General features: G+C 39.1%; 1 protein-coding gene across 2 annotated transcripts in view; it reads right to left on the reverse strand.

The window, feature by feature from the left end:
• The window catches only part of Tnks (tankyrase), a 159981-nt gene that overhangs the window by 45580 nt on the left and 87354 nt on the right, over positions 1 to 27047 (reverse strand). For both annotated transcript variants that reach the window (XM_031339532.1, XM_031339533.1), the window contains exons 5-11: positions 26269 to 26344; positions 9465 to 9559; positions 7725 to 7791; positions 7367 to 7553; positions 3054 to 3175; positions 1635 to 1726; positions 1194 to 1272 (exon numbers count right to left, since the gene is read on the reverse strand). In XM_031339532.1, coding sequence (XP_031195392.1) covers positions 1194 to 1272; positions 1635 to 1726; positions 3054 to 3175; positions 7367 to 7553; positions 7725 to 7791; positions 9465 to 9559; positions 26269 to 26344 — 718 coding nt within the window. The remainder of the gene's footprint in view (positions 1 to 1193; positions 1273 to 1634; positions 1727 to 3053; positions 3176 to 7366; positions 7554 to 7724; positions 7792 to 9464; positions 9560 to 26268; positions 26345 to 27047) is intronic.

A 27047-nucleotide genomic window follows, 5' to 3' on the forward strand; every position in this document is an offset into this window, starting at 1 on the left:
AAAAAAAAAAAAAAGAACACTATGGTTTGTATGAATATTATAATATAATTGTCAAAAATGACTTGCGAAGTCAGACTTAGGGCAAAAATAATTCACACAAGTGTAACAGAAACCACCCTTAGCTTATCATTTCTGATAAAACATGTTGCTTATATAACAGTGCTATAGTTGTAGCTACAAAGTAGGTATAAACCTGTACAACTCTTTATTTTAACTTATCTTGTGAAATCAAGATGCTAAATGTCCTTTTAAAGCAAAATTATAGATCACATGCACTGTAAATGAAAACATTTAATATACATAACCTTGTTTATTTGTAAAGTATAATCAAGTAGTGCAATACTAAAATACTACAAACCAATCTGAAGCGTATGTAAGGGGAAATGCAAGAGTCAGGAATGAAAGACTTTCATTACTATGGTGTAAAATATCATTTAGCTCTATTAAAAAATATTCTAATTGTTTTAAAGATTTCATTTTTAACTAAGTGTATGTTATGGGTTTGTGTGTGGGAATGTGTGCATAGGTGCAAGTTCCCCATGGAGGCTGGAGCCCTCTTGGAGCTGGAGTTGCAGACAGCTGTGAGCTGCTCAACACGGGCGCTAACAATGAACTCAGATGCTCTGCAGAAGACAAGCCATCTCTCCAGTCTCCCAAATCTTTAGTCTTACAAAGAATTATAATGTAAGGATTTGAGGTCACTGATGGTTGTGATACTTGGTTCAACAGCTATTATCAGTTAAAGAGATTCATGTGGAGCCTATCAAAGAAACATATTAACTATGTTTAACAAACAGTAATACTTTTATTGTGGTTTACTGATAAATCTGACACTCAAATTTCATCTTTCCTATGTTCCTGCAAACACTACCTAAATACAAAGCAGGAGTTTTGTGGAAGCAGGTTAGTAGGCTGTGCCTTAGTGTCTATAAATGATGAAGCTGATGGGGAGGTAAGCTGGTTAGTCATTTGTGTTTGTTAACTTAAAAGCTAGTTAACTCTAGGAAGAAGGGACCTCAGTTAAGAAGAAAGGACAAAGACAATTTTATTAGAAAAAAAAAAAATCAACTTCAAAGGACAACCTATGACTTTAAACACACAAGCACACAGCAGCTGCCCTTTTTGAGAAGATGAGTTTCCTGGGGACTCAGGTGCTGCAGGCAGCTGGCTCGTCGTGCTGAGTTAAGGCTTACCTTTGCTCCATGCTTATGCAGGACTTCCATGACGTCATTATGAGCTCTTTCAGCTGCCACATGCAACGGGGTCATGAAACTGTGGAAAGGAGAAGAAGGAAAGAGAATGTTGTGACTTTTATTGTAATAACTCTCGGGAGCTACTGGCCGCTGACAGAAGGCTCCTTTTCTTTAGTTGTGTGGTGTGGTGTGGTGTTGTGTGGTCATGAGCCATTGTGTATGTTCACTCAAGCCAGCTTAACTAAGCTTAGTGAGTCACAGGACCACCAAGATGAACCACACATGGCAGCAAGAAGACATGAAACCAGGAAGGGGCCTGTTGGGAGGAAGGGTTCCTGGTGGGGGTGGGTAGGCAATGATGAGGTAGTATGGTTACATGGAAGGGGCAGTCAGAGGGAAGGAGGAAAGGCAATGTTGAGCAGCTTTGGTAGCTATACTTACTCCTTGTTTTTTTCATTGACATTGGCTCCCTTCCTAAGTAACAGCTCTGCCACCTGCTTTCGTTTGGGATGCAAGGAGGCCACAGCACAGTGCTGTAAATCAAACAAAATTCAGTATAAGACAAACTTCTACTTAAACTTTAACTCCCAAATGAAACAGCACCTGGAGCTACTTGGCACACTGTAATCTCAAAGTGCACCAGGACATGATGATGCATTTACCTCTATGGCTACTATTTCTCTTACACACACTGGGAATGCAAAGCAAGTGAAAATATATTCTCAATTAGGCATTTAGAAACTTCATTACTCAAGCCTTCACTAGTCTATCAGCCAGTGTTTCTCGATTACTTCTCTGCCAGACGCACAGAACTCACAAGGATAAGCACGGTGGCTCAGGCAGTGGTGAGAACATGTGACCTTGAAGTGATGTAAAGGAACTGATATTCTTAGAAACCTTACCTTTTATCCTCCTATTTATGTAACTTTTGTGTTTTGCTCCATTTTATATTAATGAGTATATTAACAGCTGAAAAATAAAACTACTCACTACTGAATAAAATAAATAACCCAAAACAGAGGATCAAGTTTCTTACAGTTCTGGGGATTATACTTTGTGACTGTGGACTCCTGGCCTAGCAGTGTGTAGACTGAAGTTATTTGAACTAGGCTTGGTGGTTTTAAATTTAACTTGGCCCATTTCAGTTTGGCTTATCTTTTAATAGTGTTTTCAGCAGAATGGGCTAAATGACCTTTCTGAGCCACGAAGGTTTAAGAAAGTTAAGTGAAGTAGATTTAACAGTCTGTAACATAAGACCCACGTAGCTTAAGTTCTAAAGTTAGGGGCAGACACCAATTCGCCCAACATCCGTGCCTTAGTGTGCTTAATGACCAAAAACCAGCGACCTTCCTGAGAGAGCGGAAGTACAGAAGGATAGCTGTAAAGGTAATTTATACAGTCAGGAGCAGAAAGTTCAGTTTCAACATTTCCTCACATGAGCACAATCTGTTATTTGAATGCAATTACTCCAAAGGGTGATGCAAATATCTATGAAACCATACTTTCCACAGAAAACAGATGCAATATTTATCTAGTAAGCACAGTCTAAAGAGAAGATTCTATCAGATCAGACTTTGCATTATAATGAAAGCACTGAGCACAAAAATAATTTGTCACAATAAGCTTGGGTGAACACAAAGATAAAACAAGTCTAAATCATGGCTGAGCAAATATCTAGTCCCTCACCCACAAAGAACCATGACCGAACCGAAGTTAAAAACCCAGCGCAACCAATATTAAAATGCAAATTGCTGGCATTTCAGAGAGCAATGGTTCTTCAAGGCTTCTGAAGTGAAAAGAATTATTTAATCCTGCACCACTACTACGGGCCTAAGGGACGTGTATATAGTAGCATCTTACCAATGCAGTTTCGTGAGACTGTGGCTGCTTGAAGTTAATGACTTCCAAAGCAAGTGTTTTCTTAACTTTGGCCAGGTCTGCTTCTCTGGCGGCTTGTAGTAAAGAATGGCCTTTGAATTCATCTGCCGAAGAAGCAATAGTTGACATGTAGTTTTGTAAGTTATGATCAACTCTGAAGGTGTGGTGTGAACTCCTGCAGTCCCAGCAACTGGATGGCTGAGGCAGGACGCTTACAGAGTAGAGGTTAGACTGACCTACAAAGGGAGCCTGAGACCAGCTTGTGTGAGACTGTCAAAAAAACCTAATACATACACAAATACAGAAAAAAACTTAAGTGGAAATTATTAATTTTGCATACATATATATTTTAGTTAAAAATAGTAATATAAAATAGTGATAACAAGGAATGCATGTATAGGTTATGAGAAAGTTTTGAAACACTCTGAAATAAGACATCCATACTCTCACAGTTGATATCAAGTCACATATAAAACAGTTCTTGAAACAGCTAATCTAACTGTTCACCAAAAGCAAAGCAGCTAATCACACACACTGGAGCACTCTGCACTCTTACACCACACAGATCTCTATACACATACACAGTCCCAGAGAAGAGGCAGGCTGATCCCATTTCTTACTCTGCTCTGTTTTTGCTTCTGCTGCCATCAGAACTAAATGTAAGTCATGGAACAGGAAATTACATTTAGAGAAACAGTCAAAATTATTAATAACACTTAACAGAATTGAAATGTTTGAGAAACACCAGAATTTGACCTTTTCCAAAGAACAATACTACCTAAGAATAATCTTAGACTTTTATTTTCTATTTTACAAATTTGGTTTTGTTCTATACAATTTTATTAGCACTGAACATTGGTCTAAAAGACGCAAAAATGAAACCTGGCACTATACATAACTATTTAGCTGTTCTAATGCTTGGACATTTGCATCTGCATGGTACTGCGCTGTTTGTCTCTTCTTTCTTATGAGGACCCAGCACATTCCCCTCTCTGTAGACCGATAAACGTGCACAGACAGCTCTTCAAATCCACAGCACGCCTATCAACCATTAGTCACCACTGAAGGCCACAGTTTCCACTCTTTGGCTATGCCTCCCTGTTCTCCTTACTGAATACTTGCAGTTAGGATCACAGCACTTGTAATTAGCCTGGCACCACTGCAGTCTTAGGGTAAAGTTTGTCACATAATAGGTTCTCAAGAAGTACTTGTTTTTAATTCAATATCTGTATACTAAGTTGTGGTTAGTTTAGGAAATGAACCATTTCTAATGACTTTATATTTAACCTTTTTTAAAGTGTGTATGCATGTAGTATGTGACTACAAATATGCGTGCGCCACAGGATACGTGTAGGGGTCAGAGTTCGTCTTCTCCGTCCACAGTAGTTTCTGAGGAATCAAACTCACTCCATCACATTTGGGGTGAGTGCTTTTACTAGCTGAGCTATCTTGTATCCCAATTTCTGTTTATTTTTAAACTGTTCAATTTTTCAATGTGAGATTTTAAAATTTCTGGAATAAAACATAGGGGTAACTGAAATGGTGAGGTAAACAGTAAATACCAATGACAAAATTTTATGTTTTGATTTAGTGCTACACTCAGGAGCTAATAAAGTCAGGGAATTATAGGCAGGTGCATGCACAGAGCAGGATCCTGACAACTCCAAAGGGGCAGATATATTTACAAGTGGGAGCAAGCAAACTGTAGGGCTTTGCTGGAGTGGGCAGTTGAGAGACATTTACGCTGAAGGCAAGCAAACCCCACAGTTGTGAACAATTAGCACATGGGTATTGGGAGCCAGGGAGTCTATATAAGCCAGAAGCAGACTTAACTGCTAGGTGACCTCTCCAGTCCTATGGGTTTGTTTTCAGACCCTCAAAGACATTATACAGTTTAAAAGATGTTAAAACTACAAATGACACTAACCCTAAAACCTGATAATTTCATATTTATGAAATATCTTGAAGTTTGCTTTTCTAAATGTATCTTAAAATAAGAATGAAATTCAGACAATCTCATTATTTGGCTTTATAAAAAAATAAATAAAATCAAGAAAGGGGAGAAGTATGCAGAATGATGTGGTTGTAATAACATCACAGTATAAACATTATTTTTGTTTCCTGCATATTTCTACCCCCCACTCCCCCGTGTGTGTGTGTGTGTGTGTGTGTGTGTGTGTGTGTGTACCTATGCATGTATGGAGGCCAGATGAAGTGTCCTGACCCTCCTGACCCTCTGAGGTAGAGATCATCCCTGAACTGGCCTTTCCCACAGCTAGGCCAGCAGCCAGCAAGCTGCAGAGACTGTCCTGTCTCCTTCCCTCCCAGCCTGGCCATTACAGGCACATGAAGACCATTCCTGGCTGGTCACGTGAGGGCTGGATCAAAATTCAGTTCCTTGTGAATGCACAGCAAGCACGCTTAACCACTGAACCATTTCTCAAGCTTCTATATAATTTTCTTCAAAAAACTTGTGAAACTGAACACCAGCTACCAAGCAGTAATCACGACACTGAAAGCTACAGCTAGAGACTAGCTTTAAATCCTTCCTTGGAACTCTGGGCAGAGTCTGATTCTTAAAAAGCCCCCATTGGGAAGGCTAACAATAGCTAAGGAACTGCTCCCTGTGGAGAGCTACACATTCATGTAAATGCTAAGGTCTATGGGAGACTAAGACAACCTGATAAAACAGAATGTGAAGACTTCTGATAGGATTCGAATTTGTAAGATGGCTGAGAGCTGAGGAAGAGGACAGTGGTGACCCAGGGTAAACATGAGTGGACCATTACATAAACTAAAGAAAGGACATGAGAAAACAGTATTGTACTTCTGAGGAGAGTCATATCCACCTGGCTGATGCTGCTGGACACACAGCTTATATAAGCACAACACTAAGTTGGCATCAGATGGAGATGTGATGCCGAGACCTCACGTAAGATCCCAGGGATAGCACAGGCCACTTTCCCCCTACAAATATACACGTCTCTAAGGAGCTCGAATCCATAGAAAATAAACTATCTAATCCAGTACAGCATGACAGGACACACGGGAGGCTCTACAAAGACAGGAGTACAAAGGTGTCCCCAGTTACAACTGGACTCATGCTGGATGAAAACCTAATCTAATCCTGCTACATGACTACAATAAACTGCAATTTCTAAATGTGACTAAAAGTTTTAGGAAATTTGTTCTTTTCATAAAAATTAGCTTAAAAGGTGTTTTAATATAAATGCTGTGAGCATCATTTTGAGCATTCTTTTCCTTGAGGAATTAGTTATAAAGATTTTCTCACATGCGTTCTCATTCTTAGACTTTCTCTTACAAGGCTGAAGGCAGAGCACAGACAGGTAAGGTAAATCTACAATGGCCACATGGAGAACTGCATGCATGTCAAAACTGTATGCACATTATATATACACATAATGTAATAACCGAGTGAGAACCAAACAGAAAAGGAACTTTTGGCCCAAACCAAGGAAACCTAGTTAGTGTACCTTCAGTCAGCAATATGTCACTACTGGGTTAACTGATAAATGTGCAGTACTACATACATATATTTAAAGAAACTGCAAGTAGGCTTAGATATACAGAAAGTTTATATAGCTAACACAGAGAATTCTCATCTACAGCATGTCTTATATTAATGACATTTTACACTTGCAGTTTCCTTAAATATATGTATATACATACATATATACATGTAATAACATGTATTAATGAAGTTTACATCCATCAAAGCACCTCACTTAAATTTGGGACATAACACTCATATGTAAATAAAAATATGACTGTCAACGTCTTGGAGACGGACAGTTGGTGCTCTGCATCCCCTTTTATTACCAGTGGTACAAGAATAGTAGTTCTAGGAGCCCAGAGACTTTTGTTTTGATTTATATACTGCTGTTGCTGTATTTCTATTGTTTGTCACATAAGAAAATACTTAGTAAATGGTTGTTGATAGATCTTGTCCTTAGCTGTCACAAAACCAAAACATAATATAGTTAAAGAAATCAAACCACACAGAAACCAAACTAGAAAACAAACCAACAAAACACCAGGAGCCTTGACAAATGAATTAGACTTAAAAAAAAAAGTGTGTGTGTGTGTGTGTGTGTGTATGTGGGTAGGTAGTATGTATGGCATATGTGTGTGTTAGAGGCTCTTGTGGAACACATGAAGCGCATGTGTAAGAAGGGGAAGGCACGGTCTAGTTAGAAAGTAGCCTGAGTAATAAAGCAGACTGAGATATTCTCCCTGATGGCCAGCCACACTGGGTTCAGGATACAAATGCTTACATGTCAGTCTTTCCCGGAGCTCAGGAGTTGGAGCCATATCGACAGCACTTTTGCCATGGCAATTAACCAAGGTTGGATCGGCACCATGACTAAGTAACAAAGAACAGACTTCTACACGGTTCTTGGAAGCAGCTTCGTGCAGTGGTGTGAACTGCCACAGATCCATAGCGTTAACACAAGCTCCATGCTGGATTAGGGAAAAAATCTGACATTAGTAATTGTTTGCATAAGGGAAAGCAAACTCAGAAAATGTAGTTTACTGAAAATTTCAGCTATAATTTTTGGAATTGTTTTAAATTCAGCTTTTAAAAATCAGTTTAAGTTGAATGTTAGTATTCAATATCTGGATTTCTCTTACCTTTAGCAGCAGTTCTGTGACCTCATAGTGTCCGTATGAGCATGCATTATGAAGAGGTACAAGTCCGCTGAACAAAAAGAGAAAATTAAAACACTGAAATTTCAAACAGAGCCATCTAGCTGTCAATTGCTTAGAAAACTTAAGTTCTATTTTCTTAAAAGCATTTTAGAAATTTATGAAAAGAGCTCAAAGCACAACTTATATCCACACATTCAGCGTTTATCTTGTGTTTGGTTGTTGTTGTTGCTGTTTTGGTTTTTCGAGACAGGGTTTCTCTGTGTAGCCCTGGCTGTCCTGGAACTCACTCTGTAGACCAGGCTGGCCTCGAACTCAGAAATCCGCCTGCCTCTGCCTCCCAAGTGCTGGGATTAAAGGCATGCGCCACCACTATCTTGTGGTTTTTAAATAGGATCCATAAAAATAATAAAATACTATCAGTCAGAATAATTGTTAAAGGAAAGACCAACATGCTAGTAAACAAGTTACCTATATGTAGCAGGCATGCTAACTGGCTGGGAACCAAAACAGTACTATTTTAATACACTTTCACGATACCCTTCCTAAGTGAGGTTCAAAGCTGCCCTTTTCTGCTGTGTGCATCTCTTGATGACTGGCCACTGTACAGCCATCTGGTTTTGACTGTGCATGAGGAAGCAGGTGGACAAGGACGCTGGGCACCTGTGCCCTATGCGATCAGGACGTACACTCACAGGAGGCACAACACTTGACAGGCAAGACAGGCAGCGTGGAAAAGGATAGATCTGAAATGGATGGATTTTCTTTCTTATAATTGTCTCAAGTATAGAGTTCGTTTTTGAGCTTCCTGACCTGAATGTGAGCTGAATGAAAATTCTCCCTCTGGGGTGTTGTTCCTTTATGCTGTCAATCACAGAAGTCTAACATAATCTGCCCCACCTGGGTAGGATCAATTATCCTTGAGATCTTAAGGCTAGATAACGAGCAATGTTAGCTTTTCATATAGGACCAAGAACAAATGTTCATATATCATTGGAAACTAGAAAAAAATTGGTAAGCTTCTAATATTTAATTCATAACAACTCACTTTTTTGTTTCCCATCCATTCTGTCCTGTATTAATGTTTATAAATATCTAGAGTTAATTAGCTTAAGTGGATTTAAAAATAATTAAATTTAAAAATTGTTTATAAATGACTACAATTTATTAATATGAGGACATTCTCTTAATAGCCACTACACTAGATTATCACTTTTTTCAGTATTTTTAAATCTTTCTAAAATGCAATTTAAGAGATGAAAATGATTATAACTGGGAAAAATAATTTCAAATAGAATTGCAATAAAATTAAATTGGTGCAGTAAATGGTTGTGAGAAGTCTATAATAGGTATGCAAGATAAGATTTGAGATCAAACCTGAGAACTTTATTTTTAATTTACTATTACTATTTTATGTGTTATGGTGTTAAGCTTACATGTATGTCTATACTGCATGTTTATGTACCTGACGCCCACAGAGGCCAGAAGAGGGCATCGAATCCTGTAAAATGAAGAGTTAGAGATAGATGTGAGCTGCCATGTGTGCTGCTAGGAATCAAACCTAGTGCTCTTAACCACTGAGCCGTCTCTCCAATACCATGTGAACATTCTTAATGAACAGGTGATATGACTTTCTTTGGAGCCAAAACCTTCAGGCTATCAAATGATGAAGAAACAATTATCTTCCCATGGGATCTTTAAAAGGAAACAAATGGCGGCACGTACCCTTTGTCTTTTGCGTGGACATCAGCACCATGCTGTAGAAGCAGCTGAACTATGCGAACTCTGTTGTAGCCTGCTGCCAGGTGCAATGGCGTAGACTGAAAAGACAAAGGAAAGCTCATCACCTCTTCAGGTTTAAAAAAAAAAAAAAGATGGCTTTTGGTCTCCACTCAGCTTATAACTACACAAGGGACAAGGGACAATTCCCTTTCCTCGAGAGAGAAGGCTATCTCCAGTGTCATTGCAATGGCTTGATTCTGGGTTGTCCACATCAAACAAAAGTCTTATCCCCTATGTAACAGCGTCCAGGTATCAGGGTCTGCTTTTCTCCAAGAAGAGAGGTAGGGCTCTGAAGCACTGGGCTGATATCGCAAGAGGAAGCTTTGCAGAGCAAGTCCTCTTTCGCTCACTTTATTGCTTCTCTCCCCTTGTGATCTTTCCTCCTGGCCTTTCTGCTGTGATGTAGCAACACCCCTTGCCAGATGCCAGCCTCGAGCCATTTGGAATCTTCCAGCCTCAGAATTATAAACCAAGCACATTTTCCCGTAGCCATTCCTCAGCATCAGTCTACAGCAGCTTAGAATAAGCTAACAGAACTCATCTGTGTCCCGCACCGGTTTTCAAGGCCTTCAATAATCAAGCCTCGGGTTGCTTTTTTCTTCCTTCCCAGCATGAACCATTCTTGCTATGCTAACTTAAAATCAAGTAAGAGCCATCTATTCCCCAATAACAGGAAACATAACAATCTAGCTCAAACTTTACCGGAAAAGGCTAACAAGCACCCCAGGAGAACTATATGAATATGCTTGACTGGAAACCAAAAAGACAATGCACTTTACCCATTCCCTATGACTTCTACAGTGCTCCACTGGATACCTACTGTGCACAGCTTCTGAATGGGGAAGCTCCCCAGATACAGAAGTGCCACACACAGGTCAGTAAGCCAGTAAGCTGCTACCTGGCAAACCTGACATTTAAGATTTTGTGGAAAAGGTGGTAAATGACTATGAGCAAAAATTTTCCTTTTTTATAATGCGCAGCTTTATTTGTTCTTAGTTGATTCAGAACTTTCCATTTCCAAAAATGAAAAAATCTCAAAATGAATGACAACATACAATAATGTAAGCAGTCAATGTATGAAAAGCCAACTTCCTAATTTTCAGATTTTTAAGAATTCTTTGAGTAAAATTATTTATAATGCTTCAATGTGGTAATATGCTGAGTTTATGAACTGCTGAAATATTTATATATCTCAGATAAATAAGGATGTTCTATGACTGATCAGTTTAGAAATGAGAGGATGCCTGAAATAATCTGCCTGAGAAAAAGATGGAGTTACGGAATGTAAAAAGCTTCTGAGAGCTGGGAGCACTGTGACAGGACTCGGCAGACACTGAAAGATGCAATCGTGTCCAGTTCAGAAAGCACAGTGACAGCAGGAAGCAGAGTCATGGTGGTGACTAAGAATCAATGTAAAAGGCATCATTTTCATCAGCTGGGACCTGGACTGATGGATGCAAAGAGTGAGTGAGCACTGGCATGCATGCATTCATTCTATCTAAACTGTGGGAGTGACCTGCTGCTTCAAGTTGTTGCCAGCCTGACTTCAGAACGATGGACTGTACCCTGGAACTGAGAGCTAAATTAAGCCCTTTCTCACCTCTGTTGTATCTGTCTTATCACAGCAATGAGAATGAAACTTTTTGTTTTAAAGATTTAAACTGACATTACAACACAGGCATGTGTGATATTTGATGTATTTCCCACGGAAAACCACAACTGCCAAGCTATAATGTAAGCCCATCATAGTGCTGTTTATAATACACATACACTGCTTTTATTTTCTTTAACAGGAAGACTTAGTGTGGCCTATATCAAATCCTCTGGAATTGTCCAAGCATTGGTGACCAACTTGTTCTGCTCTGTCCAGAACTTTCCCGGTGCCAGGAAACTCGCTGCTGTTATCAGGGTGCCAGCCAGATTTAGTACTGGTCAAATTTCTTAGTGTCTAGAGAACAGAGGTTTTCAACTGGGGGTGGATGGGTAGGGGTATCAAGTGACCCTTTCTAATGCATGGGCCACATAGCCTGTACAACAGATATTTACATTACGCTTCACAGCAATAGCAAAATTACAGTTATGAAGTAGTAACAAAAATAATTTTATGGTTGGGGGGGTCACAGCATGAAAATCGTATTAAATGGCTGCATGATTAAGGTTGAGAACCCAAAGCTACAAAGTGTGTGTGTATTTGTTTGTGTGTATCTTTAAATGCACTGTGTTCCACATAAGATCTATTACATTAAGGACACTAGTTATTAAGACTTAGTTCAAGATAATGAAGACTGCCCATTTTGTCATTTACTGTGTTACTTCTTCCAAAGACTCAAGCACAGTCTTTCTTAGGTCCACACATTCCACAATATAAGATATTGTTTAAATTCTTATTCCAGGGTCTTTCTCTATAGTGAAAACTACAAAATAACTTTGTAAAATAGTTTCACAATTGTTCAAGAAACAAATATGAAATCTTTGCTTCACTAAAAACAAATTTAAAGAAATATAAAATAGCCATGTATTTGTTTCCCATTTTTTAATAATCACCTAATTGATGAGACATTGTTCCATGAGCTTCTGTCATCTCTTTTGACCCCTCCACCTCCAAAAGTATTCTCCAAAATATTCCAGACACTGACAGTTCCCCTTCACACATCCACAAATGCCTCTAAACCTTACAGCATTTTCCTTTCAGACTTCCAAGTTATCAAATCTAATAAAATGGATCTCACAATCTAATGTTGATGTCAATATTCATACTTTATGGTTTATATAAAACTGGTTTGCAAGAATCAAGATTAATGTAAACTTCTCAAATGAAAAACAGTTTTTATGTACTGTGATTTCTGCTGTTGTTAAAACACTGCCCTACTGAAGACAAGGCCTTTGACTCTCTCCTTCCTAAGTAGCTGTGGCTATATCAGTGTTGCTTATAAATTGGAATACAATCTACAGAAGCCCAACTTTTTCTTAAGGCTTGGTATTTGCTATCAGTTTGCAAAAATACTTCTATCAATCTATGAGTGAATGTAGATATTATCTTACCTTTAAACTCTGCCTTAGGAGATATATATACATGTAAACAAATACATACCTTGAAAATCCAACTTTTTTGGCCTATAAATACAAATCTAGCCTTTAAGATCTGCCTTAAAAAACATTAATACATGTATTTCCTCAATTTTAGCTGGTCTCAAATTATCAATTTCTTTATATTAATTATTCTCTCCACAATAGAATCCCTTTTAAATGTATAGATTAATATATTCTGTCCAAAAATTCAAGCAGTGCGGAAAACAAAACATAAATGGTTGTGCTATTGTGCAGCCGAGCCCCTTCCCAGAGGCAAATCACACTGACAGCTGTTCAAAGACCCTGGGAGACTTTCTGTGTCTCTGAGAGTGTCTGCTTTTCCTCAGGTCTGTTTTGTCACACCAATAGGACTGTGTTATCTTCTTCTGTGACTTGATATTTTTCTTCCTCCCTCTGTTTATTACAGAGAAGTATGTCTATTGTGTGGCTGTTTTGTAATTATTTACTCACTGCCTATAAATGAGTATTTAAGTATTTCAATCCTTGCTCTATTTTATTAAAGAATATCTCATTGGATCTATTATTTGGTTAAAACAGATCAGTGTTTTTTCTGATACAAATAAAAGACTACATCAGCCATTAAATCAAAATTCCTAGGCAAACAGAATCAGAACTTTATTAAATTTCTATCAACAGAAACATGATTAATGTGCTATGATGGAAAGCTCTAAGAAGCTCTTTGAGACACTGATATTTAGATGAGAATCCAAACAAATTAAAAGCCAGAAAATCAATATGGGCACGCATCCCTGGAAAAAGTACATCTCCTTGTTGAGCCTGTCTTTAGGTAGTGTAATTGTGAAGATCAGCATCTCTGAAATTTCTTAATGCTTACAGACAACCACAAAGAATATTACAAAGTGAGTGTGTATTAACAGGCTGACACAGTAAGTACCTGGGTTTGACGCTATGATTACCACCACAGGACAAATGAAGAAGCCAGGGAATGGGAAATAGGAGAGGTGACACCACTCTCACTCTCCATTCCTTTTCTTCCACTGACTAGCAGCTCAGATTCACAAAGGATCTTCTGAAAGGGACAGCTATGACTGAGTGGCAAGTAACTTAGTATCTGTGGCCAGGAGCTCGTTGTTCTAAGCATGTCAGCGCTCAGACTCTCAGGTTACTGCAATGAACTACAGCAGCAGTGAGGCCATACATACCATCAGTGAGCACCCAGAACTGATGGTCTTCTTAGTATCAGAAGCTGCCTGGAGAGACAGGACCAGGAGGAGTAATGGACAACACACAGAGAGCAAGCTTTATTCTACTTTCTTCCCAATAGAAGGATTTTCTCCAGAATCCTCAGAAAGATAGACACTTGCTTTCGTCTTGAAGCAAGCTCCTCCAATTGTGTCAACTACTTACAGAACAAGAGGTAGCTACTCCCTGGTTGGTTAGAATCTCTTCTTAGATAGCCCAAACAGATGCTAAATCCAGATCAAACTGAGTTTTCAGCCAGAAAAGCTCTTTTCAAAGAATTCATTTAAACACAATCTGTTGGTCTTATTCCTAGATCAGCTGTTACTTAAGGCCTCCGCCTAGTGAGCGGCTGTGAATTTGGATGGACTACATGACAGGGTGACTGGTGCTTTACAGCCTCAGAGCACATTCTTCCAAAGTGACACACTCATCTTTAGGAAAGAATGCAAATATCTGAATTCAAAGTTACAGGACTATGCGATACTTTATAAAACGTGTATTCTACATTTAAACAACTTTAGATTCAAAATATGTTCTGGAAGCATGAGGCCTGCAAGTTCAAGGCCAGCTTAAGTAACTTAGCAAGACCCCCATCTCAAAGTAAAAAGAGGGCGGGGGCTATATCTCTGAGGTGAAGTACCTGCTCACCATGGAGAAGGCCCTAGACTCCAACTCTAGTAATGCTAGCAAGGTAATTTTAAAAATATTTTTAAAGTGAAGATATAAAAACTACTTTACACATATGAATTATGAAGATGAAGATAACAGAAAAGAGTAGAGAAGAACGGAAATTCGCAGAGTAACTTGTAAGACAATGGAGCTCTAAATGCCAAATCAATGCTACTTTAACTTAATATCATCCTTATGGAAATCCCAAGGAGACGAACCATCAGGCACAGAGGTCAAATATTAGAATGGAGCCGTTTTTCTAGCACCCTTTATAATGGGGACGAGAAGAGAAAACTCAAGTCGTCTTGAGGTACAGTGCGAGCTTTTCAGAGCTTAGTGAGAAAAAACAGGAAAAGGTGGTTTGGCATCCTGAGGGTACATGGACACTTTTGTGTACTCAAGAGAAAAATCTTCACAGCCCCTAAACTCACATAACTCCCTTTTTACTCTTCATGTTTTTAATGGATAGCTGTTGTGTCAGGTTGACCTCTTCCCTTCCCATGTGATGTTAGGGACCAAACTCATAGTGCTAACACATGCTAGACAAGTGCTGCACCAATGAGTCACAGCCTTGGACGTGCATTTCTTCTTGTAATATTTGCAATCTTAGGTGCTCATACCCTAAGGATCAAAGTTCTAAGCAAAAGAATGTGTGTGTGTGTGTGCACGTGCACGTGCGAGCGAGAGAGCTCTCAGCAGTGAAGACTGCTCACTGTTCTTCCAGAACCCCAGCTTAGTTCCTAGCACCACATCAGGTGGCTCAGAGCTTCCTCTTACTCCAGCTCCTGGGGATCCAATGCCCTCTTCTGGCCTTCAAAGGTGCCTTCACACACACGGCAAAAGTATACACATACATAAGACTAAATCTTTTTTTTAAGTCATCAAAATAATTTATAATAGTTAAATACCTCTCAAATACACATGCTATCTTCTGAAGCTAAAAGTAATATGCACTCAACCAGTTTTTAAAATCTATTTAGAACATTAAACAGGACAGAAGTAGAAAAAAATCTCTTATGAAGTCCTCTATGGAAGGAAATTGTAAAAAATCTCAGATTAGACAGAGACCGTTCCATCTCCAAGGGAGAATACACAGTGTAACTGTGGCTTCATAGAATGAATTGGGTAGTGTTCCTTCTGTCTCTATTTTGTGGAGTAGTTTGAAGAGTATTGGTATTAGTTAAAAAATTTCAAATGTTGAATTTACAATAGACAACTTGTTTTTAAAAAGACAAGTTTAAATTGCAGTTACTGGTGATCTCTGAGGACACAGAGGGAATAGCTGTGTAGGTAGTCATTACTGGTGATCTGTGAGGACAGAGTGACTGGGACTTTTCCTTTGACACTATCGATGTAGGTAGCTGTGGTAAGTGGATCCAGGACACTGGGCACCTCTTTGAGCTGCTGGGAAAGTGTGGAGACATAGACCTCTAGCACAGTGGAGACGAGCTGCCACCTCAAAGTTCCTTCAGTTGTGGCATCCTTGCTCCCTTCAGTTGTGGCATCCTTGCTCTTCTCGGATCTGACATGATGAAGACAGCAGTTTAAAGGTGTCAGAGAAAGAGGCCTCCAGCTGTACTCACCTACAGCCTTCCTGCCCACTGTCAACAAGTAGTCTTTATAAGGCAGTTTAGTTTCTCTGGTGGTTTTATGGTATGCAAGATTAGTGAATTGTATTGTAATATAAAAATTAAGTCAGAGTTACAAAAGGAAAATGATATATTTAGAATTCATGTGCTTCTAAACATTCTAGTCTGCATATTGAATCAAGCATTTTAACTGTTTATATAGGTTGTATATAGTTTTCAGTCTTACTACCAATGTCATTCTTTTTTTTTTTTTTTCGAGACAGGGTTTCTCTGTGTAGCCCTAGCTGTCCTGGAACTCGCTCTGTAGACCAGGTTGGCCTCAAACTCAGAAGTTTGCCTGCCTCTGCCTTCCAAGTGCTGGGATTAAAGGCGTGCGCCACCACTGCCTGGCCAAATGTCATTCTTAAAACAGAAACACATTTTTAACTAGTTACTGAAAATATCCCTTTAAAAGGTGCATTACAGACATTTTCTATACTTTTAGAAACTGGTGTTATAATTTCAATTTAATTGAATCACTGAAGTTATGAATATTCATGCAAAAACCAGTAGAAGGCTTTTTCAAAACTTAAATTGTTTGAGTAAAACAGGCCCAGATGTTATGCTGAGTATCTGCAAGCCCCCTTAAGCCCCTATGTTGAAGCCCACTCTCAAAGTGGCAGGAAGTAATAACTTCATGGGCTCCTGTGAAGGAATGTGTGCCCTAAAGAGAGAGAAGCCCTTGCCTTCAGTCTAGCAGATGAGCACCTGGTAAAGAGGCAGTGGGGAACAATCAGCAATCAAACACTGTGGCACTTTGATCTTGCACTTGATAGCCTCTCAAACAGTGAGAAAGAAATGTCTGGTCCTTCTATGCTATGTTATCAGTGCCGTGGCGGTCAAAGATGAGGAAGAAACCTGGGAAGTGGTATAATGCTGGACTGAGAAGTCAGTAGTTTACATTGTAACTAGCTAGGCAACTGCTTTAAGAATGCTAGTTCAGCCAGATGTGGTGGTAAGCATTTAATTCCAGTACTAGGTAAGTGGAGAAAGGAGGATTTCTGTGATTTGGGGGCAGCCTGGCCAACATAGCCAAGTGTAGGTTAGCCAAGGCTGTACAGTAAGTCCCTGTCTCTAAAACAAAGGCTAGGGGCTCTTTAGAGAGTACTGGCTCAATTAAGCCAAGTTCAATTCTTAGCATTTGGAAGCTCACAACCATCTGTAATTCTGGTTCCAGGGGATTAAATTTCCTCTTCTTGTCACTGTGAATACATAGTTATGCAAGTAGGTAAAACACCTATCCATATATGTAACAACAACAACATTTTAAAATATCAAAGTAAAAGCTAGCTCACCCTGGAGCTTGTAGGGGCAGGGAAGTGAAAACAAGTAGCTCCTCTAGTGGAGCAAGAGGCTCCAGCTCACAGAGACCCTGTCTCAGAAAGAGATAGCAAACAGTAACGACCATCCTCTAGTGTCCATGTGCCCACTGCAGTACACGCACAAACATGCACATACAGCCTCAGATAGATTCAGAATTCTTACGTTCATCTTAGCTCTTCACCGTGTTCTTAGTGCTTCTCAACACACTTCATCCTGGAAGAAATTTCTGCAGAATGTTGAATATTTGTCACTAACTGCCCCTTCTGTTCAAGCCAGACTTGTACCTAGTCATAATCCTTGAGGGGTGTTTCAGACTATCTTCATCATGTAATGTTGAATGATTTGTACAGGCAGGAGAGAAAAACCCCTTCAACTTAGATTCTAACGATTTGGAGGGCAGTTGTTGAAGCAGCACTTTTGAGCACAACTTCTAAATAAAACTGTGATAATGAATCACACAGGCAAGTGACTTAGCACGCACTCCCCTCTCGTCACGCCCAGGATGTGGATGGATGTGGACACGGCAGGAAGCTGAGCACAGGACATAAAGCTTTACCAGCTTTCTCCAACACTCGGTCTCCTTCCACTAAAAATTCTTTTCTTAGTGAGAGAACTTGCACAGTTGACACAGTTACTAATAACACTATAGAAACATTGCATTTGACAAAAGAGATCGTTTCAGTAAAAGTAATTCTCTAAAGAAAATAAAAAAAGCATTTTCAAGCTCTTATTACTACTAAATGAATATACACAAGCACAAAGATTTTATATACTGTGTCCCAAAAAAACATGCAAGAAAAATTGCTCTAAGGGATTTCTGCATTACGGTGAGGGTACACAGTTCAGCAAGCGCTGCCCTACAGAAGTGCTTTGATTAGATTCACAATTAACCTTCAGGACTTGAAGAGTTCCCTGGTGCAGACTTAATGAGTTCTGACCTTCCGTGATCCCAAATAACATCTCAACCATGAGCCATAGAACTGGAGATTTGGAGAATGGTGTGACCTTTATCTACCAGGATGTGGCAAGAATGATGATGACAGCAGAGAGCAGGAAGGGCCAGAAAAGCCACGTTCAAGTCCCCTAGACAATGCTCACACCTTCAGACTGTGGAAGAGGGCTGACATAACCACACCGTCTTAGTTACCATGACCAAAAAGTAAGCTGGCGAGGAAATTGCTTACACTCTGAAACACTTCCCAGAAAGACTTCACCTCAGTGATGCTGGGTTTTTTTCTCACTTGCTGCTAATTTCTTAGTTCCAGCCGGCCAGCAAAGCTAAGCCTTGTGTTAGTAGTCCTGGTATCTTGTTAGTCACAGCTGATTCTTCAGCCCCAGCTAATCAGATCCACAGAATCTTGATTTAAGATAACAAACAGCCCAGACAGTCTTTAAACTTCTCTCTGAAACTTCACAAGCCAGGCCTCCATCACCTGCGTTGCTCTCAACAATCTTATCTTCCAAGACCCCAGAGGACATCCCAAAGATCTCTTAACACTCAATGGCTCTTCTAGCTCAAAGTTCAAAAGCCCTTTTACAATCCTCCTCAAAACATGGTCAGGTCTGTCACAGCAATACCCCACTGCACTGGGATCAATTTGTCTTAGGGTTTCTATTGCTGCAATAGAAAAAAACCATGACCAAAAAGCAAGTCGGGGAAGAAAGGGTTTATTTGGCTTACACTTCCACATTGCTGTTCATCGGAAAAAAGTCAGGACAGGACCTCAAGCAGGGCTGGAACCTGGGAGCAGGGGCTGATGCAAAGGCCATGGAGTGGTGCTGCTAACTGGCGTGCATCCCACTGCTTGCTCAGCCTGCTTTCTTACAGAACCCAGGACCCACCAACCTAGGCATAGGCCTTCCCCAATTGATCACTAATTGAGAAAACGCCTTACAGCTGGAGCTCACAGGGGCATTCCTCACCTGAGCCTCCTTCCTCACTGATGACTCTAGCTAGTGCCAAGGTGACACAAACCAGCCAGTACACCACATATGTTCTACCCACTGTAAAACTACAGAGTCTTAAGCACTTCAACTTGGTATTACTGGTAACAGCAAAATATAAATAACAAAATATATTACAAGTTTGGAATGTTAAAACTGAAAGTATACATGGCTCAAATCTTTACTGTTTAAGCTGAAAAAAAAAATGGGGCCTCAACAATATATTAAAACTTGATATGACCATAAAACTGATAACAAAATCTGGTCACCTAGCGTTAAGTCCTTATTTTTCCCCATAATACCATGACCTCAAAAATGTACATGAAGTTTTTTTTTGTTTTGTTTTGTTTTGTTTCCAAGAGGGGAAAAATACTGTAAGACACAAATTCAAAACAGATGAACATATCTTAAGAAGTGAATAATATATCTTGGTGGTATTTTTAAATCTTCAAGTCTTCCAGGTGGCTGTGAACAGGTAATTCTCGGCAGCCATCTGAAAGATCTTTACTAAATAGGGAAGAAGGAAAAAAAAGCAGAGTTTTCTTCTACTTAGGTATTCCAGAGCTACTCCTTTGACATGAAACAGCCAAAAGCAGTTGCTACTCAGGTAGCTCTGTGCTCTGCAGCACAAGCAAGGGCACTGGGATGGTGACGTCACCTGGAGATGGAACAGTAACATCTGTGAGACCTGGTCAGTTCCAACTGCTTCCAAGCCTGTTTGGGAACTCAAGCATTTCACTTGGATCTCTTCTTGCGACTGTTAACATTCCTCATGGCAGCTGAATTCCAAGAAAGAGAATTCCAAAAAGGCATAGCTAGGCTATCTCAGGGCTTTTCTAGAATACACCCATTTCCTCTTTATTGTATCCCCTAGCTAAGATCAAAGTCAATGTGGGAGGAAAACAGACAAAGGCCTGGGTAAGAGAGATAGGCACTGATGGGCTTCACAATCATACTATGCCAAGCAATGAGTGCATAAAGTCCTGCTAAATGTGGTGTATGAGGGAGGGAAGGGTCTGTTGATAGAGAATGCGAAATTCTATGTACAGCAGGACAAATGCATACAACACCAAACTTAAATCAGATTTTAAAAGGTAATTACGGGCTGGCGAGATGGCTCAGCGGGTAAGAGCACTGACTGCTCTTCCAAAGATCCTGAGTTCGGATCCCAGCAACCACATGGTGGCTCACAACCACCCACAATGAGATCGGACGCCCTCTTCTGGTGCGTCTGAAGAGCGAGCGGGCCGGAGCGAGCGGGGCCGGAGCGAGCCTGAGCAGAGGTCCTTGAGATCAACAGCAGCCACACACATGATCGAACACAGTCATCTGTACAACTACAGTGTACTCATACACATAAAAATGAAATAAAATAATTCTTTAAAAAAAAAAAAAAGGTAATTACACTAATTCTTTCTTTCCTCTGTGCTTTACTGAACATACTTTATGGAATTCAAATCAACATTAACATAATGGCATTACTTCCAGCCATATATTAATTTTTAATATCCAAGTATATTCAAAGACTTCAAAAATATATCAAAGGAGTAGAAATTTGATGTGCTGTAGTTACAGTGTGTACTCAAACTGTCCCACGTACTTGATCCACATTACTCTACCTAACCCAATGTCTTGTGCATGGGAAACAACAATATGAATGAATACATGGGAAATTCCAGTCACACTGTGGAAATGAAGACCCCAGGACATAATTACGTCTTATAGTCTATTCCTCTTTCAAGTTTACCATACGTTTTCCTCATAGTGTTTTTAAGGCATAATATTAAATTCTATATTGGGGGCTCAGTGGTTAAGAGCACCAGCTACTCTTCCTGAGGACCTGGATTCAATTCCTGGCACACACACTGTAGCTCACAATTGTCTGTGGCTCCAGTTCCAGGGGATCAGACATCATTGCATAGACATACATGCAGGCAAAACATCAATATGCATAGAATAAAAATAAAAATTAAAAAATTCTACATTGTTTCTCATTGATCTACATATAAAATAGTTATTTCATTTTTACTTGTGTGTATGTTAGCCTGTATGATCATATGTACATAACATCTATGTGGTATCTGTGGAAACCAGAAGAGGGCATTAGATTCCCTAGAACTCAAGTTACAGGTGCTTGTGAGCCACCACATGGGTGCTGGGAACCAAACTTAGGTCGTGTGTGTGTGTGTGGGGGGGGTGCGCGCTGGTGGAAGGAAGGGCATCAGATCCTTTTGAGCTGCAGGTATGGGCAGCGAGCAACTCAGTGTGGGAAGCACTCTAGTCCCCTGTATGAAATTGTGTGCTCTTAATCACTGAGCCACCTCTCCAGCCCATAGCTCTTCTCAATGGCTTCTTTACCTTTTTCTTTCCAGAGTCTCAGTCATTATTTGTTATAAAAGCAAATATTTCCAGTTACATCTGACATGAAAGACAATTCAATTGTTTAATTTTACTCAGGACCCGCAATTACTTGTCTGGAAATTTATGGTTTTTTACAAACATCTAAATACTAATGTCATAAAAAGTCCAGAAAAATGTCTCCCTCACTCTATGCTTCATAACTACCATACCAAAAGGAGCATTAAAACTTTTTAGTGTGTCAGTTTCAACATCCATGATAATATCCCAATCATTCTATCACTGCATTTATTTCTAGTGTATGATATTCACAACTGCAATGCATGTGGTAGGTACTGTTTCTATTGAGTGAATACATAGAAGAAGCAAGACAAGTGAAATCCCAGGAATTATATTAAACTATTTTTTAAAAGACTGATTTATTTATGTCTATGGGTATTTTGTCTGGATGTACATTTGCAGACCAGAAGAGGGCATCAGATCCCATGGGGTTACAGTTGTCGATAGTTGTGAGCCACCATGTGGGGTGCTGGGAATGAAACTGAAGGCCTCTGAAAGAGCAGCCAGTAGTCTTAACTGCTGAGCCATATCTCCAGCCCCCAATATTAAGGTATTTTTAAAACATCAAATATTTGCTGTTTTCTATATATGACAACATTATTCTGTCTTAGAAACACATACTGTAATACAAACTCCACCCACTTTTGTTATGTAAAGACAGTAATAATTCAGAAAATTTGTTTTGAAAGGATGTTTGAAGTTCAAAAGGTAAACAACACAGACTAAAATCAAAAAAAACTCCCAAGAGGATTGAATGCTAGTAAATGTAAAAACAAAAAACAAAGGCCTAGACTGGTGGTACACATCTTTACTCCTAGCACTTGGAAGGCAGAGGCAGGTAGATCTCTGTGAATTCAAAGTCAGCCCCAGCTACATAGTGAGATTCAGGAAAGCCAGAGCTACACAGTGAGATTCTGTCTCAAGGGAAAAAAAGGGGGTGGGGGATGGAACAAGAGGGAAAAAGAGAAGGGGGGCATGTAAATATATTCATCTATTATAGGAAGATGTATAGGGGAATATTAGAAGAAAAAAAATCTAAGAGAATATTACCACCTTACATTTAGATATCAAAGAGAAGACAGGGCACTTAGCTAATTATGAGCACATCTGATACTTACAGTAAATAATGTAAAGGCTAATCAATGGCCAAAAATTAAGTTTAAAAGCTTGGGAATAAGGTCATCCAGAAAGGAAAAATTCTGGATGAACTTCACTACAATCAGAAACTGAGTAATAGAATGTAATCAAAATGGGCAGAGACAGAAGAGTTGAACTTTATTTAGGTATATATATATATTCCTCTTGTAATTATTCTTAAGACCATGTGTAATAATTGAATGAAGGTAGCATTTTAGAATAAAATATTATTTTAAGAGTTATCCTCCTTTTCTAAGGAAATGAAGTTGTTTTCGGAATTATGCAGAACTCGGGACAGAGGGAATGTACATGAAAAGGAAGTTCAACACAGCCTAACAAGGAAGCTCATTTTGTCTTAAAGGGTAGGAGGCACCTTGGTGGCACACACCCTTACTCACACCATCAGAGAGGCAGAGGCAGGAGGCTCTGAGTTATAGTGAGGCCTGTGTGTCTGTGCAGTGGCCAGTTGGCCTGCTGTTCTCTCATGTGTCTGTGCAGTGGCCAGTTGGCCTGCTGTTCTCTCACTACCTCCCCTTGCTCTTTCCAGCCACGAAGCTATCCTCCTTGCTCAGCTCAACAGAAAACTTAACATTTTCTTTTTTTCTTTTTAGGATAGGATTTCATTACATAGACCAGGCTGGCCCTGCAAATTTTTGATCCTCCTGCCTCAGCCTCCCCAAGTTGCTGGGAGTACAGGTATATACCACTGTATAACTTAAAAAACTAAATTTGTGGTGATTTTTGCCTTTGATGAAAATGAAAGCAAAATACAGCAAGCTAGAGTAGGCAGTCTTACTGACGCATCACAATTTTCAGGACTAGAAAAATAGACATCTGTAGGAAATCAAAATATTAACCACTTACACATTACCTAACTAGACCATCAAGTCACAGTGAAAAATGCAAACCAATGAAAACTTACGCTTGGATATAATCCCACATACAACAGTAAGAAGAATGCATTCCCACCCCACACATTTCTAAGCAATTTTCCACCCACTAGTCACTGTATAAGAAACATTTTTTCTAAAACTATCCATGAATTTACATTTCCATGGGTCTGTGAAAATTACAAACCAAGAACTGTAGTAAAACTAAGGACAAAAATCAGTTCAGCATTAGCAATTGTTTTTGAAGAGCCTCTAAAAACAGGATTTGATTGTATGACCTGTTCTAATATAAAAACTAAGAAGTAAAATGTTAAATAAAGGGCTGGTGAGATGGCTCAGCGGGTAAGAGTACTGACTGCTCTTCCAAAGGTCCTGAGTTCAAATCCCAGCAACCACATGGTGGCTCACAACCACCCGTAATGAGATCTGATGCCCTCTTCTGGCAAGTCTGAAGACAGCTACAGTGTACTGTGTATAATAATAAATAAATCTTTAAAAAAAATGTTAAATAAATACTTCCCTAACTTACTGCACATGCAAACATACATTTATTCTTTTCTAATGTAAAAGCAGTTTCCCTAATTCCAGTAAACACATGAGAAAGTCCTAAAAAAATATGTATCAAATATATGAAAAACTTGTAATTTATCAGCTTGGATTAGCTCCTATGCATCCTTGATACCTACACCAAGAAAGCAAACGCTGTCATAAGCAGAGGCTTCAACACCAATCTCCTCTAGCACCAAGAATACCGCTTGTGCCTTTACACAATTGGTGCATGTTAAAAAAGAATTACTGTGTCGTAAATATTACCAACATTAATGCATGCAATGTGTTTTGCATTTAGATGACAACTGTAAATGATTCCTTATGCATTGCAATAAACCTAATAAATGCCTATTTAATTTTCTTTTGTTGCTTGATTTAATTTGAAAAACCTGATAGTATGTAAGTGTATAAGTGTATATTTTGAATATCAGTGTATTATTTCAGCAGAAATCCTTCAGTGTGGTTTCTCAGGTATGTTACTACAAAGGTCTTTCTCACATTACAACTATCGAAAAATGAACTCAGAATACAAAGTTAGAATAACAGCAAAGATACAATCTGCCATTAATCTATTACAGATTTAATTTTCTAAATAGTAAGAGACTAGTAGAGACGATTATCTCACTCAGGGAATAAAATCATGTTTGTCAGTGAACCAGACTAAGCTGCTATTAGATCCTGTGCAAAATACTAAACCCTAATAGAACAGTAGAAGACAGACATGTAAGCATAAATGCAGTGTAAGGAAATCTATGGCAAAAGCCATGTGGTTGATGCAGAAAAGGGGCCATGGAATTTGGGTAAGGACACTGGTTCCAGGGAGTGAGAGTATCTCCTTAGGAGAGAAGAATGGTGCTGTCCGGTGTAAGGGCTGAGGACTGGGGGTGAAGCAAGGAAGGTGTTTCATCTCCTGCCACAGTAATTACCCATCAGCTTCCCAATACTAAAGTGGTTACAGAGAACTTGACGAATCTGGGCTCTAGAGACTTCTACAATGCACAGCTCTACTTACTATAGATGAACCAGCCTCTTAATACAGTGAGAGAATTCCACCTACTGAGATAATCCAAATAAAACATGGAGCTCAAAGGGCTCACGGGGGTTAAAGTCCCTTCAGCAACTCCAAAACTCCAGGAAAAATGAGCAGCTACCCTTTAAAATCACTTCCCAGAGTGAGGAAGAGTACTCAGTGAATTTGCTAGCTTAGCACAGGAGAGGATGTTCTGGGGTTCTTTCAGTCTACTAGGTAAGTCACTGCAAAACTTTCCAGTCAATTACCACAGTCTAAAACACATTACATTTCATTCTACATTCAGCATGAATACAGAACAGACAGTGCGGCTGCTAGCTGCCCATTTTATACATTACCTTACAGTTACGACAGTGTATCTCTATGCAGAGTATTTTTCTTTTAATCTATTTTCTTACAATATGCCACAATTAAGTTAAAAAGAAGCAAAACTATTATGAGATCTAGAAAAATCATTAACAGTTTCTCACCTTTAATAGACAAAGTGCTGATATCTAACAGATAAAAATCTACCAAATAAATTAAGAAAGTGTATGTCCTAACAAAGACACTTATTTCCATCATGGCACACAGAAAGCATGCTGTTGATTTTCTTCACTGAAAACAGCGTATGCAGTTCCTGTAACAAACAACTTTCAGTGTCTGACAGTTAGAGGAATGCTTACTTAGGACCCATGCTTCCCTGGCTCGGTGAATCTGTCACAACCACCAGGAAGAGAGAGAACATTTCATTCTACAGTGCAAAGATGCCAGGAAAACCAGCTACAAATGTCTAAGTCTAAACATGTACACAGACCATACTGAGCAAAATTTCATGGTAAAGGAAGAAGAAATTACTGGAAGAAGTGGCATTTTAAATAACTTACCTTTCGCCCATCACTTGCATGGCAATTCACATTTAGAGGAGTCAGTAAAGCCATTAGTTTTTCTTCATTACCACTCCTATAAAAAAGCAGCAAGTTAATGTCTGTAAAACTATAGAGCTTCTTATGAATATTTATAGTTGTCTTATAGTGGAAAACAACAAGGATTTTGCTTTAATTTAAATATGGATTACAATGCATGTCTATTTATTTCAGTTAACATAATTCTTGTTAATTATGTAGTGGTACGGTGTCATGAGTAATGTAGCATTCTACATTTAAAAATTTATCTACATAGTCATTTAATTATAAACAAACTTTACTAAAAAAAAAAGATCTAAAAGATTAGAGTTTAAAAATACAAATTCTTTAAAGAGGTAATCAATGAAATTATAAGTGACCATTACTACCACCACCACAAACAACAAAATAGCTGAGAATTTTAACGTTTACTTTATGTATCTCCTTCAAGCTTGGCTAGGAAAAGAAAATCTTCAAAGCAAAATAAGGGCATAGGCATATAAACACTCCAAGAATAAGGGTAGCTTTTGAAAGGTTTGCAGGTAGTACCTCAAGATATGTTACAAATAAAATTAGCCTTATAATGCTCAGGATAGTGAGGGATTCTGTCATTATGTCCACTAACAATGTAAAATGAAGTACACAAAGACTTCATAGAGCTTATCCACACTATCTCTTAAAACCCAAGCAAGAAAAGAACACATTATAAATCTTTACACTCCTCTACCTGCCCCCCACACCCGATTCTCCCTTAAATGCAT

Source organism: Mastomys coucha, unplaced genomic scaffold (genome assembly GCF_008632895.1).
Source record: "Mastomys coucha isolate ucsf_1 unplaced genomic scaffold, UCSF_Mcou_1 pScaffold22, whole genome shotgun sequence".
Classification (NCBI taxonomy): domain Eukaryota; kingdom Metazoa; phylum Chordata; class Mammalia; order Rodentia; family Muridae; genus Mastomys; species Mastomys coucha.